Below are 22,717 nucleotides of genomic sequence, written 5' to 3' on the forward strand. Positions count from 1 at the left end.
ATAAACCTATAAACTAAAATTGACTGTATAAAGTTAAACAAAAACTCCCAAAGCGTTTCTTACGGCAGAAAAAAACTGATTTAATTCTAAAAATCAGAACCCCGGGTGGTGACACTTGTTCTGGAATGTAGTTGCGTCTCAGATGCAATTATGTAAGATATAACTATGACCGAGATATAACTAGATATTTTTATTAATATTTTTGTGATATTTAGCGATTGTTTTTAGTTGGAATTTTCTAAAATTCATAACATTTAGGTTAATAATTTGGAAGTTTCAAAATTTTTATCTGAATTTACTCGAAAAGAAAGATTTAAAATTCTTCATCATACTCTTTACAGAAGCTGAAAATCAAATTCTTATTCAATCCTTAAAAAAAATTTTAAGTTCGTATGAAAACAAGAATTAAGTTTATTTACAGTTTTGTGATTCCTTCTCTGAGCTAGTGATTGGTAATTTGCCAGGAGATTTTCCTTGTGTAGTTGCTATCCTGAAGCTAAAATGTCAGCTCTTCTAGGTTTTTCGGCTAGATATACCCTGTATAAAGAGAAAACAGCAGGGGACGGTAAATTAGGCTTCTAAAAACAAAATGGGTTCTATGCAGAACCCATTTCAACATAAATTTAACTTCAGACTTAATGAATCTTAGCAAGCTTCACATTTATATACTTCGAAACTTTATTTCGGGAACACAGACCCTTCACATTTCAAGAATCTTAATATCATCCGTCATACCAAATCTTTTTATTCAATCAGCAAGGTCAAATGTCTCCTTTTTTATTATTCTTGTTTGACAACAATTAACTACCATTCTCCATTCAAAGTCACAAGTTCCTATTATGATTTCTCAAAACTTCTTTGCGGCAATGAATACGTTACGATTACAGACTAAGCGCATATCTAGGATTTTTCGGGGGGGGGGGGGAGGTACAAAAAGAACTAAAAAAGCATCAAAATTTTTTACATGCATTATTGTTGCTTTTTTACGAGCCGGACAAAAATTGCACAATCCCCCCATGGACGTGGCCTTGTTTAGGACAGCCATGGATTTCCAATTTAAAGACCCTTCTTAATTAATTTTTCCAACTTTTTCACAGTGGAAGAGTCGATGGAAGTTTTAGAAGCTGTGATCAGTCGATTCAACATATCACTTCCAGCGCTGGTGCTCACTTCAACTTCAGCATCACTTGGTGTCTCTGCGTCTGTTGTCTTTTTATATATATCTAAGTAGGGTCCTTGCTCATTCTTCCGAATACCCTAAAATATAAATTAGGTCAAATGGCAACCAAAAAATCCAGTAGCTCAAATAAAAGCAAGTATGCGAGTCACAAGTGAAAATAAGTCATATAATAAGTCAAACTTAAAAAAACATAAATCACTATCATGAATAAATGAAACCTAAAAACAAAACAGAAACTAAAATGAGTAATAAAGACAAACTGGAAGCGAACTTGACGTCAACTCTTTATTTAAATTTTAAAGAGTATAATTTCAGGATAAATTCTGAGCCCAAACAAAAATTTCTTGAAAAAAATTATCTTTACCATAAACGAATAATGTCGTCCTTTTTGAATATGCTGAAAATTTGCTTACATTGTACAATAATGGAGATTGTCTTAAAATTTATTTTTACTGGCCTAGTAAGGAGATGGTTTAGTAATATTACGAGGTAATATGAAATGAATGAGGGTTAAAAGAAACATTTTTTCCTTTTAAAGTAGATATGCACACACTGGGCCTTCAAGTCACTACCTCTTCCTCAATCCTGTCCACAAAATCGGTATTTTTGCAATTTGTCCCTTAGTTTCCATGGGGTTTGTTAATATTTGGCTATGTTTTTTTTTCAAAATATCCTCCCCTTCTCCCGGAGATATAAAATAATACATACATACCTGTAGGAACACACTTCCGTCACGCTTTTTAGGTCAATATCATTCTTTCTTGAATGGTTGAAGAAATAATATTTTCTTTTCTAAAGTCTTTCTGTTTTCTTAGAGCAAAAAGGAATTCATTTAGAACGCTCAAAAACCCATAAAATAGTATTTTGTACTTAGATATAGTATTTAGATATATACATCTGATTGAGATCCAATAGAATGTAACCATAGGGTTTATTTGTTGCCTGACTGTATGCTTAAAGTAGAAATTTCGGAACACCTGGATATATTTGTTTATTGAAAGTTATTAGAAAACTTGAATCAGGAACAACCCTGTTATTAATATGGTAGGAACAATTCAAAGCAAGTGTTCTCATACATTTGCTCTGATGAAAGAGACTGTGTACAACTAGGGTTACGGAAATATATTACTACTACTACTATTAACTCACTGCAGCACCAAGTCGCCTAATGCCAACACAGCTAAGCACGCTCCTCCTCCAACCTGTTTACCTAACATACTGTTTGAAATACGGTCAGTCAGCCGGGTACCCAGAACAATCCGTAGGCAATTTCTCTGGAAAACATCTCGTGAATTTTCATCTGCTTTTCGGAGCGCCCATGCTTCAGAGCCATATTTGGCCACTGTCATCACTGTATCTTCCAATATTCTAATCTTGGTTTGCAGACTTATCTTTCTATTCTTCCAAACTTTTTTTTTTAACTGTGAGAAAACACCCTGAGCCTTAGCTATTCTACTTTTAACATCTTCACTGCTCCCACCGTCTTTACTAATGATACTACCAAGGTTACGGAAATATGATCAGATCGAAGAGTAAACAATCGAGGCATTTCTTGACACCATTGATCAATGGATTCGGCTGAATCATCAACCAAGAGTTTGGTTCAATAATGTTGACCATATCCAGCCCCAGCATGAATATTGTGTCTGGTGTAATAGCCTTTATTTTATGATAGGACTCTTGCCACACACTATAGCAATAGTATATTTTTTCAGGTTTTCCAAAAACATTTGATTACGATTTTTAATTACTTTTGTTAACAGCCCTTGTGTTTTATGAGCTGTTCTTGAAGAACTAGGACAAAATCAAACTTTAGCGTACGACGATTTTTATAATGCACCAAATGCAAAAATAACCTATAAATTAAAATGAATAAAATAAATGGAAACGTTCCCCTTGTAAATGATAAGAAAAAAACTTTAGAACTTTAGAAACTTTAGGCCTCCTTCCGAACCTGCCACTGCTATATTCTTTCCTCGTTTAACCTTCATTTTACCTTATCAACCACAGTATCCGAATTTGACCCTTTACCTTCATTCCAAAATTACGAATATCCTACCTCATCTAAAATTTTTTTAATTTCCTGCGGTCACCCTACATCTACCTTATCCTCCAACAAACTAAAATACGCTTCATTCGCTAGTCTATTTTCACTTCTTAAAAACTTATAGAACTAGAAATAGTTTTTGGTCTACGGAAACAGTTTCGATAAAATTTTAAACGCCACATCGAAGCCACGCCATTCAATTTCAAGTCGGTGTTTTATTTTTACCTCATCGCATAGCCTCACAAGTGGCCAGCAGTGAGTCGAGAGTCTTCTATTACTAACAAGATTACTAACAGGCGGCCTAAATTTGTTGTACCAGGTTCTCATGGAAGCTTAAAATAGGTTAGACATAGTTTAATAAAAAGTACCAGTAGCAGCACATCCACACATGGCTGCATCCCTTCATTTTACATTTCCGGCTTGTGGAGGGAGGGGGCAGCTTCATTCCTCATATCATGCCCTCAAACTGACTCCAGGCTCTAGGACTGATGAAAAGCTCTGGCTTTATATATAGGGAACGTGTCTATGCTAGTGATCCCATATACCTGTCAAAACTAAGAATAGCTATCAACTTACCTTCATTTCAAGCACCTTTTGAAGCTCACTTGGATCAGAATCAGGCAAAAAATTTTGATAGCAATTCATAAAGGAGTCTGGTTTATCACTGGGTGAGAGCAACAGCTTGAGAATCATTTCAATACGAGTCATTCCCTTCACAACCAGCTTAGTGTAGCTTAAAAAAAAAATATATTTACTGCAAGAGTCAAGACTATGTTCTAAGAATACAAAAATACATTTTAAATACACAAATTAAAAGCCATATTTTACTAAAAATCTATTCAAAACTATGGTAAATTTTTGTTTTAACCGTGGAAAATAGGAAATTTTGAATGAAGCATAATATAGTAAAAAAAATGTATTATAAAAAAGCGAGTCTTCAGCATGTGAATTTACAGCATGTTTTCCCCTCAAAGTGCCTTCCTCCCAATTTTACTAAAATCTATATCTTGCTCTTTAAAAAAATCCGTTAAAAACTACCGTTTTAAGGCGGTGCGAAACCTTAAAGTATCACCCTAACGCGTCGATTCTAAGCTTTTTTAGTTAACGTCGCCAAACTATTTAGAACTGATTGAACAATCTTAACATACAGGAATAAAAAAGACAGGGGTAACATACAGGGGTAAAAGAAAGGAATAAAAAAGCTGTAAACTAAAAGCCGACACCTGATTTCCTGGAAATCTTAAGCAAACCACTTGACTTCTTGCATGTTGTGCCAGAGATAGATATACTTTAACTGTGTCATCAGATTATGTCATGAGCGAATGAAACTTACGTCATCAGAAACTGTGAATCTTGTTTTTTCGGACAGAAAGAGAGCAACATTTTATTTTTAAAGTTCGGGAGAGCACAGTCCTTAATATATTTTAGCATACCTACCAGTAAGACGCTACAAATCATTTCAAAGGAAATATCATTTGATCAATTTGATCAATTGATCATTTGATCAATTTGATTTGATCAATTCTGCAGCTTCGAAAGATCCCTGTGGTGCTACTTACTTTGACTGAAAAGGTTGCCAACGAAAGACACGCGGAGTTTCAATCAAATTTCAAGGTCAAACGACAGTATCTCAATAGCTCTTGAGGATGGCTAGTGCCATGGGAAGATGCGCTAATGGATCCTTTGTCTTTGTGACGATCAGTTGACGTTAAGGCTGACAAAATATTCTCTAAGATACTGTATTCTCTTAAAGATTCATTCCAATTCGAGTGATTCTCTTTATAGCTTTGGAAATGGAGCCATCTCCATTTGGAAATGACGTTAAGGCTGACAAAATATTCTCTAAGGTACCGTATCCTCTTGAAGAGTCATTCTAATTCGAGTGATTCTCTTTACAGCTTCGGGAATGGAGCCATCTCCATTTGGAAATGACGTTAAGGCTGACAAAATATTCTCTAAGGTACCGTATCCTCTTAAAGAGCCATTCTAATTCGAGTGATTCTCTTTACAGCTTCGGGAATGGAGCCATCTCCATTTGGAAATGACGTTAAGGCTGACAAAATATTCTCTAAGGTACCGTATCCTCTTAAAGAGTCATTCTAATTCGAGTGATTCTATTTACAGCTTTGGAAATGGAGCCATCTCTATTTGGAAATGACGTTAAGGCTGACAAAATATTCTCTAAGGTACTGTAGCCTTTTAAAGAGTCATTCCAATTCGAGTGATTCTCTTTATAGCTATGGAAATGGAGGCATCTCCATTTGGAAATGACGTTAAGGCTGACAAAATATTCTCTACGGTACTGTATCCTCTTAAAGAGTCATTCCAATTCGAGTGATTCTCTTTATAGCTTTGGAAATGGAGCCATAATCCTATTCAAAATATACAAAAAAAGTAAAAATCACAGAGCCCTTCATCAGCAATCTCTGCTCTATTTCAATATGAATATTCAGTTTGTGTCGAAATTACACTTTCCTAATTTTAACTTTTGTTATTAATCGAAAGCAAGTAGATATAAGAATTAGCTTACATTTGCACCCTTAAACATCGCCCTATGATGTTGCAGTGTCCCACTAGCGACGAAGAAAAGAAAGAGACACAGATTACTGTTTCTCATGCAATTTAATGCAAAGAAAAAATTTGTCATGTTGCTGAAGACGTGGGACTGTAACTCTTCTATACGGGGTTTTCAACTATGGTAATTTCGACGTTGCTATTTCATTTTGACGGGACATCCGATTGGGATAATTTTTTTGAAATTTTAATAAAAAGTATTCAATCCATAATCATCTTCAAAAGGCGATTCTTCCTTGCTTGACAGTTTTTTCTTTTTTTTTTTTTCAAAGCGCGCTTTTAAATTTTGCATGACTACAGGTAAGAGTTTTATAGTAAAGAACGATGTAGCAAAGTAATATTTTTTATCTGACAACTTTCGCATTCTCCGACAACTAGGTTCCCCCCTAGGGACAAGCTAGTTACAGATCGTAACAAACTTAAAATTGATTACCACACAATGTTTGAAAAGTTTATTGCAAAAAAAATTTAAGGGTCTGAAAATAGTCTAAAAACCCCACAAAGTTGTGTAAGATGAAAATGGAAAAATACACCATTATAATCTCTAAGGCCGACAATCCAATTTAGGAGACTAGCTGTTCCCTATTATGAGTAAAAAGGAAAATCACTTTTTCGTATGGAAATCACCGATATGTCTCCTTTTTCTTTATTAACTTGCCCCCTCTTTGTTATTTTTTCAGTCCCCACTATTGGAACGCTGGGACACTACAGAGAGATGTTTAAAGGCTCATTGAAAAGGAATTTGCTATACCCACGTGCTTTTTCTAAGCTACAAAAAATGATGATAAAAAAACACAGTTTTTGATAAAAAAAAACTGAGCTTACTTTGAAAAGTGGATAAGCGGTAGTAAATGTGGTTCGTTCTTTACCAGTACTTGTGAAGAGAAATCATATATGATATACATATAAACAAGCTTTTTTGATCATTCCTTTGTGAGATTAAATAAAAAAACAAGTTTTTTTAAATGAAAGTAAGGAGCGGCATTAAAACTTAAAACGAACAGAAATTACTCCGTATATGAAAGGGGCTTTTCCTCCTCGACACCCCGCTCCTTGCGCTAAAGTTTTTTATTGTTTTAAAAAGTAGAGTTGCGAGAAAGAATCAAACTTGAAAGAATCATTGTTTTAAAAAGTAGAGTTGCGAGAAAGAATCAAACTTTAGCGCAAGGAGCGGGGTGTAGAGGAGGAAAAGCCCCTTTCATATACGGAGTAATTTCTGTTCGTTTTAAGTTTTAATGCCGCTCCTTACTTTCATTTAAAAAAACTTGTTTTTTTTATTTAATTTCTGAAAGTTTTTGAATTAATGCATGTCTGATTTTGGCTCTCCGTACATAAATTACTAAAATGAAATTTGCATATTAATTCTTTTTTTGGCTAAATGGCTTTCTCTTAGTTTTGATCAGACGATTTTGAGAAATAAGGGGTGGGGAAGGAGGTCTAGTTGCCTTCCAATTTTTCGGTTACTCAAAAAGGCAACTAGATCTTTTAATTTTTAACGAACGTTTTTATTAGTAAAAAAAAACGTAACTTAAGAATTAACTTACGTAACAAACGTACATAACTTACGTAACTTACGTTACGTTTTATCCCAATTCTTTAAGAATGACCCCTGAATCAGAAAGGCCGTAGAATAAATAGTTGAAATTATTTAAAACATTTTTAGCATAAAGAGCGAAGTATTTATCTCCTCCTAAATACCTCGCTCTTTATGCTAAAGCATTTTTAGAACCCTTCATATGCGTAATAATCTCTGTTCGTTTTAAGTTTTGATGCTTCTCCTTACTTTCAATTGAAAAAACTTTTTCATATTTATATTTTCATTGTTTTTTTTTTATAGTAATGCTAGAAAGTCCTGCGCCCTTTTCATTGAATTTCTCTTCCCCCATGAAATATTTCTCCTCCAAGGAAAGATCCTCCCATATAGCCCCCTCCCCTGAACCCCACACCCAAACCCAAAAAATCCCCCTGATAACATCAGTACACTTTCCAGTAACCATTACTGTATGTAAACATTGGTCAAAGTTTGTAACTTGCAGCCCCTCCCCCAGGTACTGTGGGGGGTAAGTCATCCCCAAAGACATAGTTATTATGGTTTTCGACTATGCGGAACAAAATGGCTATCTCAAAATTTTGATCCGTTGACTTTGGGAAAAAAATGAGCGTGGGAGGGGGCCTAGGTGCCCTCCAATTTTTTTGGTCATATAAAAACGGCACTAGAACTTTTTATTTCCGTTAGAATGAGCCCTCTTGCAAAACTCTAGGACCACTTGGTCGATACGATGACCCCTGATTGTCTTCTGGCAAAAAATACGAAATTCCACATTTTTGTAGATTGGACCTTGGAATTTTTTCTATAGGGTTCTCTGATACGCTGAATGCGATGGTGTAATTTTCGTTAAGATCCTATGACTTTTAGGGGGTGTTACCCCCTATTTTCCAAAATAAGGCAAATTTTCTCCGGCTCGTAACTTTTGATGACAAAGACTAAATTTGATGAAACTTATATATTTAAAATCAGCATAAAAATCCGATTCTTTTGATATATCTTTTAGTAGCGAAATTCCGTTTTTTATAGTTTCGTTTACTATTGAGCCGGGTCGCTCCTTACTACAGTTCGTTACCACGAACTGTTTGATGAAAATCTTGATCAGAAAATTAAGCAGCGCAAAGTTCTAGGGTTCTTCTAGGTTTAGGTTCTTCAGCATGTCAATTTAAAGATGATGATGATGGAGGCAATTATGACTGGAGACTACTACTCCTTCCTTCAGCCCCCATTTAAATTCATTGGTGGTATAACGAAGCTTCGAGAACAATAATCCAGTGTTAAGCTCCAGCATTTTGACCCATAAAACAACAATTTTGGCACCAACAGGGCCAAAGAACTATCGAGCGAAACTTTCCTCCAACGGGAAAGTCTCCTCGTGAGAACCACCCTCTCCAAAAGAAAAATAAATTCCGTATATTTCCGATTAACAAATACTAGGCAATGTGTGAAAAACGGGAAAATTGCGTAGCTTACAACCCTTTCTCCACGAAGTATGGGGGGAGGGGTCAAGTTACCTCTGAAGGCGCAGTTATTGGATCTTTCAACTATACCTAATCAAACAGCTATATTAAAATTTCAATCAGAAGTCTTAAGGGAAAAAATGGCAGAAGAGGAGGCCTAATTGGCCTCCTGTCTTTTTGGTCACATACAAAGGCACTAGAGCTTTAGAATTCCGTTCAAATGAGCCATCCTCCAATATTCTAGAACCATTGGTTCTATACAATCACAGCTGAAACAAAACGCATCCGCGGCCTTTCTTCAGGCAAAAAAAAACAAACAACAAAATTCCACATTTTTGTATATAGGAGCTTGAAAACTCTACAATAAGGTTCTCTAATATGTTCAGGGCTTGGAATGATTTCTTCTCATCAGAAAAGGGATTTGACAGCCTGTCAAGGGTCTTTTAGGAGTGAGAAAAGAGACCAAAGTGGGAAGAGATTTTGATTACGATTCACGGTCAAAGCAATCCCATGCTCATGAATCAGAAACCTGAGGACAAGTCACCCTAAGAATCATCATATTCATGAGCTTTGGAATAAACTCATTTTCCCTGGAAATGGGCATTTGTCTTTGTTTTTCCATTTACTTTTTGTTCAACCTTTCATTTATGTCTACTTAAAATAAAAATAGAAAAGCAATTTCATGACTAGTGACCAGTAAAAACAATCCATAAAACTTCAGCTTGCAAGCTAACTCTTTCATTTCTTCGGCTTCTTCGGGTCCTTGCTCGTCAACTTGTTCATCAGCTTCAACTTCCTCTTTTGTATGTCCTTTTCCACCCGCTCTTTTTCATCTGATTCGTTTTTTTTTGTTTCGAGTTTTCATGCCAGTCTCTAGTAGAGAATCATTTGAACCCACCACTCTGTAAGCGATCGGTGGCCTCTTTCAAGAAGGCATCAACAATTGCTCATTTTTATTTTTCAGAGCCCCACTTTTCCTGCAATGATTCCTCAAGTCTACCAAGCTCTTTTTCTTTCTAGAGATGTCAACTAGGTTCAGCTCCCTTTCTTTTTTCTTAGTTTTGAGTGCTTCGTTCAGTAGCTTCTTCTTTTGCCTTGCTCTTCAGATTGTCTTGGTATTTTTACCAGGCTGACTTAGCAAAAGTCAACAATTCTTTGGAAAAGAAAACCTTTCGGGTTTGTCACCATATATGTTCAATTCGTCACTCACACACAGCTCCACATTCACGACTCTTTCTGACATGGAAGCTCTGTACGATGCAACAATTCTTCTTGAGAGCAAAAAAACCTCTTTATGTCAACCCCTGTGCTATAATGCCAACACAGCTTTTACAAACTTCAAAAAAGCATAAACTTTAGCCCACCAACAGCATCCCTCATTGAGAAGACTTGATCCCAATAATGGTCAACGTGTGATGGTGTTGATTCTACTGAATTCTTGGCTTATACACACTCACTTCTAACAGCGTCAACACTTACTCCTGCAGGGATTTCTCAAGAAGCACAGCCATATCTGATAGACTTCTAGGTCTTTTCCTTTCCGTGGACTCCAGGCACCTAAGCACTTCGAATAGGCTATTAGAAGAGATGGTGCAGTTCTTCATCAAGTGTTCGGTAGCTTCCTTGAAATGCCTTGACGCTCTTCGATAACACCCTTGTCTTTCTGCTAAGATTAATTTCTGAGCATCTAACGCAAGCTAAACCTGCTCACCTACAGTGTCCCGTAAACAATTGTCCAAGTTCTCAGGCAAACTGGTAGAAACGTCATCAGCATACATGATAATGTTGTGTTTTAGAAGTCTCGTAAAATCAGTGAGTAGTAGATTTTTCAGCTGGGCATGTAGAGCATGTGCAAGCAATCTGTTCTTCCAAAACACTGCTGTGAATTTTGTAAAAAGCTCAGACGATGAATACACGAATTCAAGTTCTGCAAGTATATCTTTCCTTTTTTGGTAGCTTGCGATCTTGAGGTACTTCGCTGATGACGCAACATTTTTCCAATGCTTTTCCGATGGCATGTAAAGCAGAAAATACTCCAAGTTTGCCGACCACCGATCAACCAATCGGCGAACAGCAGGACCGAACGTCAGCCACCTCTGTAGACCAGCTAAATGATACTATTGCATGGAACGCCTTTCTTTTTTTGGTATACTAAGAATCTACACATCATGCAGGCCAGCTAAAGAAAAATATACATGAAGATGACAACAAAGTCGAATGACTCCTCACCATATCCCTCGAGTCCTTTCATGAATGAATAGTGCACAACAGGCATTTTGACTAGTGACTCTACCGCAGATGGTCTATAGATATGACAGGGCTGAAAACGTGAATTCTGGTATTAATTTCTCTATTCTTCATTTAAACATTTAAGGTCTCTGTTCTTCTCTAAATAATTTGAAGTCTTTCATAGCTAATTCTTCTCCTAAGATTATTGGAATCTGTGAAACATTTCCTCACAAGGGCAGTGATATGCTTTTAGATATTTCCGGATATAACTTGGAGTTTGTAAATACATTGGAAAAATTGGCTTATCATTTTGAATTGCTGATTATCTGGATTATGCTTGGCGTAGTGATCTGTGTAAGCCTTTGGATGGAGTTTTTGAGTCTGTTTTCATTGAAATTTTGATTAACAACAAGAAACCTTTCATTGAGAAAACATACCACCAGCCAATTAGGTCTATTCCTGTTTTCCTAGAAATTTTTGACAAGGTTATGCATAAAATAAGCAGAAGTAATTATGAAATTATCCTTTTAGAAGACTTCAATATTGACCTGTAAAAAACATATACAAATTCTTGTGGCTTTATATCCTCCACTTTATCATTTAAGACCTTTATTTGTATAACTGTTCCTACTAGAGTTACTGACACATCTGCCACATTAATTGACAATAATTTTTCTAATTTAATGCCTAAAACGAGCTGTGTTATCATGTCTGATCCCTCTGACCAGAAATTCCTATTGTCTGATACCTCCTGGGAGTGCCTCACTGCTTCAAGTCGGTCTGTTGATGTGCTACCTCAGCTTCTAAAAGCTCCAAGCGTTCAGTTCCTTGTGTCCCTTGGATGACTGAGGCTCTTCTTAAGAGTGCAAAAAGAAAGACTTATTTGTGAAAGGCATTCAAGTCCTCTAGCTCTCATCATTATCTTGAAAAGTAAAAAAATACAGACATTTATTCAACTCCAGAATTCGTAACCCAAGTGGACTTATTACTTCCAGATGTTCTCCAAATTTGGCATAGTGACTTCAAAACTGTCTTGGTCCTTCTCGTCAAAAATCGATGGCTTTGGATCATGTTTTCGAGTTAGAAGTCCAGAGAATCGTCTCTGAGCTAATAGGATCTTCTTCTTGTTGAGCTGACCAAATTCCTGCTAAGGTTTTAAAGTTTATATTACCCTCTATTCTATCTCCTCTCATCATTCTCGTGGACTTACCATTTTTGAATGGAACTTTTCTTAGTTCCCTAAAAAGCGCAAGATTAATTTTTCTTCCCAAGGGTGGATCTAGAGATGATCCTTCCAATTATCGACCAATTTCTCTTTTGTCAGTCTGCAGTAATATTTAAAAAAATGTATTTATTCTAGACTTCTGTCGTTTCTGCAGATCAATAAATAAATTTTTCATTATAATCAGTTTGACTTTCGCCCTAAACACTCAACAGAATATACTTGCAGGGCCTTGTCATAAATCCATTCACAAGGCCCTTGATGAGGGTAGAATTCCAGCTGCAATTTCCTTGATGTTGGAAAAGCGTTTGACAGCATATCACATGCTATCCTACTCTCCAAGATGGAACACATAGAGATACTTTTACTCATTTATCATTGGTATGAAACTTATTTATCTGAAAGGTCTATCAGTATTGACCCTCAGCTTCAAGACCAATGCCGTGTTGATTTTGGTGTCCCTCAAGATCTATCCTAGGACCCGTTTTATTCCTTATATTCATCCATGATCTTTTCATTGCTATATCTGAGTAAAATCTACGAAGTTGTTGTAGTATTTGTAATCAAAATCTCGTTCCACCTAAAGAGGCAGCTCAAGACTCTATGCTATTTGCATTTGCTGATGAGAGTACTCATGGAAAATCAGAAATTCCTTCCCTTACTCTGAAAATGTATTCTGTCCTAGAAAAACCTTTTGCTTGGTTTGACGCAAATCGCCTTGCCCTAAATCTAACCTACATAATTTTTTTTCCAGATCAGGTACTTCTTGTCAGGTACTTCCAACTATTTCTACCACTCTTGATGATATAATTCATCCCTCTGATAGACATGTTGAATTCCCACGTATTTTATTGGAAAAAAAAAATCTTTCTTTCAAACATCACTGTGCTCTTGTGAAACTTAAGCTCTCCAGAAACTAGGAATTCTTTGGAAGCTTCGTGATTGTTTACCTAGTTCAATAACAAAGATCCTCTTTCACTCTCTCATTCAACCTTATATGTACTACGGTCCAACAGTATGGCTATCAACATTCACTTCTTTTATCCTTCCTGTTTTCAAAGTATATAACAAATCGATTAAATTAGTATCTGAGGTGACAGGCCAGTTCAGCATGAGTTTATCGGATGGTCAATCCACATCCATCTTTCTTTCCTTTTCTTTCACTTTAAGCACTTTCATGGGCTCCTCCGTAACTTTTTCAAACAGTTATATCTTTCAGATACTTGAACATTTTGGTCACTTAAAAAGGACACTAGAACTTTTTATTTCCGTAAGAATGAGCCCTCTTAAGACATTCTAGGACCACTTGGTCGATACGATGACCCCTGGGAAAAAGACAAAAACAAATAAACACGCGCCAGTGACCTGTCTTCTGCCAAAAAATACGAAATTCCACATTTTTGTAGTATTTGTAGCCTCATTTTTGTAGTATTTGTAGTATTCCACATTTTGTTTTGTAGCCTCGGGGAAAGAGTATATAATTTGTACCATTGGAAATCAAGTCAATTTGAACAAGTTCATACTGGTATGGTTCATCTTATGAAGCTACAGGGAATTATCTATGTTTCAACGTTAACACAATATGACCAATCCATCCCACCTACCCTACAGCCTAAGTCAATCTTCTTCTTTATCCTTGAACAGTACTACAACGTCACCCATCTATCCCACTCGGTATATAGGCAAAGTCTGTGCTGTTATAAACTTTCTATGTTGCTGTTCTTTGTATGCTGTTATGTTTTGATACTGCTGTTTATAACAGCAGTTGGTGCTGTTATAAACTTTCTATGTTTACAAGAGTTAATAAATCCATTGACCACAGACAAAATTCCCACTGTTTTGATGCTGTTATGCTGTTATGTTTTGATACTGCTGTTTATAACAGCAGTTGGTGCTGTTATAAACTTTCTATGTTTACAAGAGTTAATAAATCCATTGACCACAGACAAAATTCCCACTGTTTTGATGCTGTTATGCTGTTATGTTTTGATACTGCTGTTTATAACAGCAGTTGGTGCTGTTATAAACTTTCTATGTTTACAAGAGTTAATAAATCCATTGACCACTGACAAAATTCCCACTGTTTTGATGCTGTTATGCTGTTATGTTTTGATACTGCTGTTTATAACAGCAGTTGGTGCTGTTATAAACTTTCTATGTTTACAAGAGTTAATAAATCCATTGACCACTGACAAAATTCCCACTGTTTTGATGCTGTTATGCTGTTATGTTTTGATACTGCTGTTTATAACAGCAGTTGGTGCTGTTATAAACTTTCTATGTTTACAAGAGTTAATAAATCCATTGACCACTGACAAAATTCCCACTGTTTTGATGCTGTTATGCTGTTATGTTTTGATACTGCTGTTTATAACAGCAGTTGGTGCTGTTATAAACTTTCTATGTTTACAAGAGTTAATAAATCCATTGACCACTGACAAAATTCCCACTGTTTTGATGCTGTTATGCTGTTATGTTTTGATACTGCTGTTTATAACAGCAGTTGGTGCTGTTATAAACTTTCTATGTTTACAAGAGTTAATAAATCCATTGACCACTGACAAAATTCCCACTGTTTTGATGCTGTTATGCTGTTATGTTTTGATACTGCTGTTTATAGCAGCAGTTGGTGCTGTTATAAACTTTCTATGTTTACAAGAGTTAATAAATCCATTGACCACTGACAAAATTCCCACTGTTTTGATGCTGTTATGCTGTTATGTTTTGATACTGCTGTTTATAACAGCAGTTGGTGCTGTTATAAACTTTCTATGTTTACAAGAGTTAATAAATCCATTGACCACTGACAAAATTCCCACTGTTTTGATGCTGTTATGCTGTTATGTTTTGATACTGCTGTTTATAACAGCAGTTGGTGCTGTTATAAACTTTCTATGTTTACAAGAGTTAATAAATCCATTGACCACTGACAAAATTCCCACTGTTTTGATGCTGTTATGCTGTTATGTTTTGATACTGCTGTTTATAACAGCAGTTGGTGCTGTTATAAACTTTCTATGTTTACAAGAGTTAATAAATCCATTGACCACTGACAAAATTCCCACTGTTTTGATGCTGTTATGTTTTGATACTGCTGTTTATAGCAGCAGTTGGTGCTGTTATAAACTTTCTATGTTTACAAGAGTTAATAAATCCATTGACCACTGACAAAATTCCCACTGTTTTGATGCTGTTATGCTGTTATGTTTTGATACTGCTGTTTATAACAGCAGTTGGTGCTGTTATAAACTTTCTATGTTTACAAGAGTTAATAAATCCATTGACCACTGACAAAATTCCCACTGTTTTGATGCTGTTATGCTGTTATGTTTTGATACTGCTGTTTATAACAGCAGTTGGTGCTGTTATAAACTTTCTATGTTTACAAGAGTTAATAAATCCATTGACCACTGACAAAATTCCCACTGTTTTGATGCTGTTATGCTGTTATGTTTTGATACTGCTGTTTATAACAGCAGTTGGTGCTGTTATAAACTTTCTATGTTTACAAGAGTTAATAAATCCATTGACCACTGACAAAATTCCCACTGTTTTGATGCTGTTATGCTGTTATGTTTTGATGCTGCTGTTTATAACAGCAGTTGGTGCTGTTATAAACTTTCTATGTTTACAAGAGTTAATAAATCCATTGACCACTGACAAAATTCCCACTGTTTTGATGCTGTTATGCTGTTATGTTTTGATACTGCTGTTTATAACAGCAGTTGGTGCTGTTATAAACTTTCTATGTTTACAAGAGTTAATAAATCCATTGACCACTGACAAAATTCCCACTGTTTTGATGCTGTTATGCTGTTATGTTTTGATACTGCTGTTTATAACAGCAGTTGGTGCTGTTATAAACTTTCTATGTTTACAAGAGTTAATAAATCCATTGACCACTGACAAAATTCCCACTGTTTTGATGCTGTTATGCTGTTATGTTTTGATACTGCTGTTTATAACAGCAGTTGGTGCTGTTATAAACTTTCTATGTTTACAAGAGTTAATAAATCCATTGACCACTGACAAAATTCCCACTGTTTTGATGCTGTTATGTTTTGATACTGCTGTTTATAACAGCAGTTGGTGCTGTTATAAACTTTCTATGTTTACAAGAGTTAATAAATCCATTGACCACTGACAAAATTCCCACTGTTTTGATGCTGTTATGCTGTTATGTTTTGATACTGCTGTTTATAACAGCAGTTGGTGCTGTTATAAACTTTCCATGTTTACAAGAGTTAATAAATCCATTGACCACTGACAAAATTCCCACTGTTTTGATGCTGTTATGCTGTTATGTTTTGATACTGCTGTTTATAACAGCAGTTGGTGCTGTTATAAACTTTCTATGTTTACAAGAGTTAATAAATCCATTGACCACTGACAAAATTCCCACTGTTTTGATGCTGTTATGCTGTTATGTTTTGATACTGCTGTTTATAACAGCAGTTGGTGCTGTTATAAACTTTCTATGTTTACAAGAGTTAATAAATCCATTGACCACTGACAAAATTCCCACTGTTTTGATGCTGTTATGTTTTGATACTGCTGTTTATAACAGCAGTTGGTGCTGTTATAAACTTTCTATGTTTACAAGAGTTAATAAATCCATTGACCACTGACAAAATTCCCACTGTTTTGATGCTGTTATGTTTTGATACTGCTGTTTATAACAGCAGTTGGTGCTGTTATAAACTTTCCATGTTTACAAGAGTTAATAAATCCATTGACCACTGACAAAATTCCCACTGTTTTGATGCTGTTATGCTGTTATGTTTTGATACTGCTGTTTATAACAGCAGTTGGTGCTGTTATAAACTTTCTATGTTTACAAGAGTTAATAAATCCATTGACCACTGACAAAATTCCCACTGTTTTGATGCTGTTATGCTGTTATGTTTTGATACTGCTGTTTATAACAGCAGTTGGTGCTGTTATAAACTTTCTATGTTTACAAGAGTTAATAAATCCATTGACCACTGACAAAATTCCCACTGTTTTGATGCTGTTATGCTGTTATGTTTTGATACTGCTGTTTATAACAGCAGTTGGTGCTGTTATAAACTTTCTATGTTTACAAGAGTTAATAAATCCATTGACCACTGACAAAATTCCCACTGTTTTGATGCTGTTATGCTGTTATGTTTTGATACTGCTGTTTATAACAGCAGTTGGTGCTGTTATAAACTTTCTATGTTTACAAGAGTTAATAAATCCATTGACCACTGACAAAATTCCCACTGTTTTGATGCTGTTATGCTGTTATGTTTTGATACTGCTGTTTATAACAGCAGTTTGTGCTGTTATAAACTTTCTATGTTTACAAGAGTTAATAAATCTATTGACCACTGACAAAATTCCCACTGTTTTGATGCTGTTATGCTGTTATGTTTTGATACTGCTGTTTATAACAGCAGTTTGTGCTGTTATAAACTTTCTATGTTTACAAGAGTTAATAAATCCATTGACCACTGACAAAATTCCCACTGTTTTGATGCTGTTATGCTGTTATGTTTTGATACTGCTGTTTATAACAGCAGTTTGTGCTGTTATAAACTTTCTATGTTTACAAGAGTTAATAAATCCATTGACCACTGACAAAATTCCCGCTGTTTTGATGATTTTTTTTCTAAAGTGCGACGGCTTAACCAAGACTTGTACAACCAGATTTGTGGAGAAGCTATGTTATCTAAAGAGGGTCTTTCATACATGGTCCCATACAGGGACTTTTAGGCATTTTTGAGGGAGTTAAGAGACTTTGAAGGTAGTTTAACCAAAACAGGGGCTTTAGAGACTAATTCCACGCCCAATGGCTCCGATGGCGTGACTTTGGGCGTCAATCCTCTGGCTTTTTGGGGGTGTTTCTCCTTTTTCTAAGATTAGACAAATTTTCCCAGGCTCTGAGCTTTTTATGGGTAACATTAAATTTGACAAATTTTATATATTTAAAATAAGTATAATAAGCCAGTTCTTCTGATGTGTCTATTGTTATCAAAATTCTATTTTTTAAAGCCTCGCTTACTTTTAGGCCGAGTCGCTTCATACTTATAGTCCGTTATCACAAACTGTTCGTTGCAACAACAGGACCAAAGAACTATCGAGCGAAAATTCTAATAACTATCTCTCCAGTCCGGTGGGATATTAATATACCTCTCCAGTCTGAGAGGCTATACTGGTGTGCATTATACCGTTTGTCTCTGAACACAATTGCATTTTACAAAATGAATTTACAATTAGTTATTACAAAAGTCAAAGAAAGTAATTATACGATGTTCATCCAATTGAGTTTCAACATAGATTTCAAAACATTTTTCCATTTTTTTTTTGCCAAATGTCCTTACAATCTTTAACTCAGTTCCGATTTCAGAAGAAAGGCCATCGTTGTTTAGATATCTTTAATTTTACTCCAATGCCCAAAAGGAGACTCAGCTAATCATAGTAATTATTGCCCAATTTGATTAGTGTCTAGTCTTCAAAAAATATTCGAAATAATAATAGAAGAGATGATAAGAATACTAGAGGTTAATGAAACAATTATTCAAGGATCCTGTTTTTGAAACGTAAGTACTTCTGAAGGTTATGTACAGGAGCTTTTATCCTGTTAAAGTTTCATTTCTATCCAGGTTGGTGCATAAATGAACCTACTACTACTACTAATGACTCACTGCAGCACCAAGCCGCCTGAGGCCAACACAGCTACGCACGCTCCTCCTCCAACCTAATCTATTCAAGGTCTCCCTCTTTACACCTTCCCAGGAAGTTCCCATTTCCTTTAAACCTTTATTTATGACGTCCTCCCAACCCAGACGAGGACGACCTGCTTTCCGTGTAGCCACAGACGGTTGGCCAAAAAGGACAATCTTTGGCAATCTCTCATCCTTCATCCGCAGAACGTGGCCTAGCCATCTCAACATTTCTTTCATTATAGCCCTAGAAAGCGGGATTGAACAACATTTTTCGTACAACCTACTGTTTGAAATACGGTCAGTCAGCCGGGCACCCAGAACAATCTGTGGGCAATTTCTCTGGAAAAGATCTAGTAAATTTTAATCTGCTTTTCGCAGCGCCCATGCTTCAGGGTCATATTTGACCACTGTCATCATGGTAGTTTCCAATATTCTAATCTTGGTTTGCAGACTTATCTTTCTATTCTTCCAAGCTTTTTTTAATTGTGAAAAAAAACACCCTGAGCCTTAACTATTCTACTTTCAACATCTTCATTGCTCCCACCGTCTTTACTAATAATACTACCAAGGCAAGTGAAGCTGCCAACTTGATCAATCTTTTGTTACCCAACGTCACCTTTTCATCTTCACTTATTCCTAGCTTTAGTGACTTAGTCACTAAGTCACTAATTCATTATAAATGAACCGCTTCTGATAAATATTACTTTCAAACAGTTCACACTAATGAATTGTATAAACGAGGGACTTGAGCTAATAGGAACCAAAACTCTACAAAAACTACAAGAGCAAATTCGAATAATACATCTATGTATCGAAAGAATCAGATTTTTATGATGAACTGGATATAAACAACTTCATTAAGCTCAATATTTCCCACCAAAAATTACAATCCTGAGACAATTGTCTCCAGTTTCGCATAAGGAAGCCAGAAAACTGGCTTAACTCTTATTAGATTAGTTTTATTATTTTCACATACAGACGAAACATGCATCTTGTTGACTACATAAAGAATTAAAACTGAGACGAAGCTCTGTTTTCAATGACTCTTAAATCAGGATTGATTAATTTTTGATCGCTTTTTCTAATGCTGGGAAATGTGGCGCCCCCTCCATGAAAAATTCCCTTCCTCCATGAAAAATTCCTCAATAGAAAGATACTCCCGCGCATGGTTATCGCTTGAGCAACGGTCTAACTAGCCATGGCTTTTAGCATCCGTACTTTACGGCCTTAAGCACTCGTGCACGTGTGAAGCTGTACTCAGTTGACTAGTGTGCGTGTGTGTAAAACTGGAAACCTCTAACAAGGAAAGTTGACTAGCATGCCAGTGAGAGACCCAAGGTGAGAGAAAGAGAGAGGTTTGTTGGTTATAAGCCATTCAGTCTGCTTGACTTAGTGCATTCGTCCAAAAATGGACAATAGCTTTGTTTTCAATGACTCTTAATTCAGAAGAGGTCTCCCGAGTTTTTGCTTCTACTTAATTTTTCGCGATGATCATATAAGAGGAGAGCTTAACCTCAGATTTCTATTATCTTTGATATTGTAAAACGTATAAAACGTAACTGTATTTGAGACATAGTGACCTTTAATAAGTCATTGTCAGTGGTTAGACTAGATCCCATGAAGTTATTTATTTTCTTTCATGAAGTTATTTCTTTCATGAAGTTATTTATTTGAAAACCGGAAAGTTTCTCTGTCAGATCCACTCTGGGCCATGAACATTAAACAAAACATTGCGTCAGTAATCCAGCTTAATTCTTGTGAGAATTAAATAAAAAAAAACAAGTTTTTTTAAATGAAAGTAAGGAGCGACATAAAAACTTAAAACGAACAGAAATTACTCCGTATATCAACGCCCCGCTCTTTACGCTAAAGTTTGACTCTTTCTCTTAACTCTACATTTTAAAACAGTAAAGAACTTTAACGTAAAGAGCGGGGCGTTGAGAAGGAAAAGCCCCTTTCATATACGGAGTAATTTCTGTTCGTTTTAAGTTTTAATGTCGCTCCTTACTTTCATTTAAAAAAAACTTGTTTTTTTTATTTAATTTCTGAACGTTTTTGAATCAATGCATGTTTTGATTTTGGCTCTCCGCAGAGGAATAATTAAAACGAAATTTGTATTTTTTTTTTGGCTAAATGGCTTTCTCATAATTTTGATCGAATGATTTTGAGAAAAGAAGAGCGGGTGAGGAAGCCTAGTTGCCCTCCGATTCTCGGTTAATTAAAAAGGCAACTAGAACTTTTAATTTTTTACGAATCTTTTTATAAGTAAAAGATATGCGTAACTTATAAATTAGCTTACGTAAAGAACTTTTGAATTCTCATGTTTTTATTACATATATGAGGGGGTTCGCCCCCTCGTCAGTACCTCGCTCTTTACACTAAAGCTTAAATTTTGTCCCAATTTATTAAGACTGATCCCTGAATCACAAAAGCCGCAGAATAAATAGTTGAAATTACTAAAAATACTTTAGCGTAAAGAGCAAGGTATTAGGAGGAGGTGAGCCCCTCATATGGGTAATAATTTCTGTTCGTTTTAAGTTTTAATGCTGCTTACTTCCAGCTGAAAAATTTTTTTTCAAATTTATTTTTTCATTGTTTTTTTTAAGTAATGCTAGTAAGTCCTGCGCTCCCTTCATGGAAATTTTCTTCCCCGATGATCAATTCCTCGATGGAAAGTTCCCCCATCATATCCCCCTCTTCTCAACCCCTGCCTCCAACCAAAAAATCCTCCTGAAATGGCCTGTACACTTCCCAATAACCATTACTATATGTAAGCACTGGTCAAAGTTTTGAACTTGTAACCCCTCCCACGGGGACTGTGGGGGAGTAAGTCGTCCCCAAAGACAGAGTTATAAGGTTTTTCGACTACACTGAATAAAATGGCTATCTCAGAATTTTGATCCGTTGACTTTGGGAAAATAATTAGCGTGAGAGGGGGCCTAGGTGCCCTCCAATTTTTTGGTCACTTAAAAAGGGCACTAGAACTTTTTATTTTCGTTAGAATGAGCCCTCTCGCAACATTCTAGGACAACTGGGTCGATACGATCACCCCTGGGGAAAAAAAACAAACAAACAAATAAACACGCATCCGTGATCTGCCTTCTGGCAAAAAATATAAAATTCCACATTTTTGCAGATAGGAACTTGAAACTTCTACAGTAGGGTTCTCTGATACGCTGAATTTGATGGTGTGATTTTCGTTAAGATTCCTTTTAGGGGGTGTTTCCCCCTATTTCCTAAAATAACGCAAATTTTCTCGGGCTCGTAACTTTTGATGGGTAAGACTAAACTTGATGAAAATTATATATTTAAAATCAGCATTAAAATGCGATTCTTTTGATGTAGCTATTGGTACGAAAATTCCATTTTTTAGAGTTTTGGTTACTATTGAGCCGGGTCGATCCTTACTACAGTTCGTTACCACGGACTGTTTGATCGTACCAGAAAACTAAAATGCTGCGTATTGAAGCTCCATCTATTACAACGTGGAATATTACATTTTGTCCAAGAAGAAAGAGAATGAATGCGTTTTTTTGTTAATTATTTTGTCCCACTAGAGGGGGTTTTATCCTACCAATTGTCCCAATAAATCGGAATAAGGCTTACTCGAGCGGAAATTAAAAGTTTTAGTGCCCTTTTTGAAGCATAAACAAGATTGTGCCACAGCAAACCGGCGTTTTCTGCCATATTTTAACGAAAACCAACAAAAGCTGCCAAAAAATGTGATATTCTGAGATGGCCAATCGATTTAAAATCACTAAAACAAT

General features: G+C 35.8%; 1 protein-coding gene across 1 annotated transcript in view; it reads right to left on the reverse strand.

Annotated features, from left to right (window-relative positions):
* Positions 1 to 729: 729 nt before the first annotated feature.
* LOC136027986 (vacuolar protein sorting-associated protein 53 homolog) overlaps positions 730 to 22,717 on the reverse strand; it is a 160,882-nt gene continuing 138,894 nt past the window's right edge. Inside the window, exons 12-13 of the mRNA XM_065705496.1 lie at positions 3,804 to 3,960; positions 730 to 1,257 (exon numbers count right to left, since the gene is read on the reverse strand). Coding sequence (XP_065561568.1) covers positions 1,057 to 1,257; positions 3,804 to 3,960 — 358 coding nt within the window. The 3' untranslated portion in view covers positions 730 to 1,056. The remainder of the gene's footprint in view (positions 1,258 to 3,803; positions 3,961 to 22,717) is intronic.

The sequence above is a fragment of the Artemia franciscana genome, chromosome 6 (assembly GCF_032884065.1).
Source record: "Artemia franciscana chromosome 6, ASM3288406v1, whole genome shotgun sequence".
Lineage (NCBI taxonomy): Eukaryota > Metazoa > Arthropoda > Branchiopoda > Anostraca > Artemiidae > Artemia > Artemia franciscana.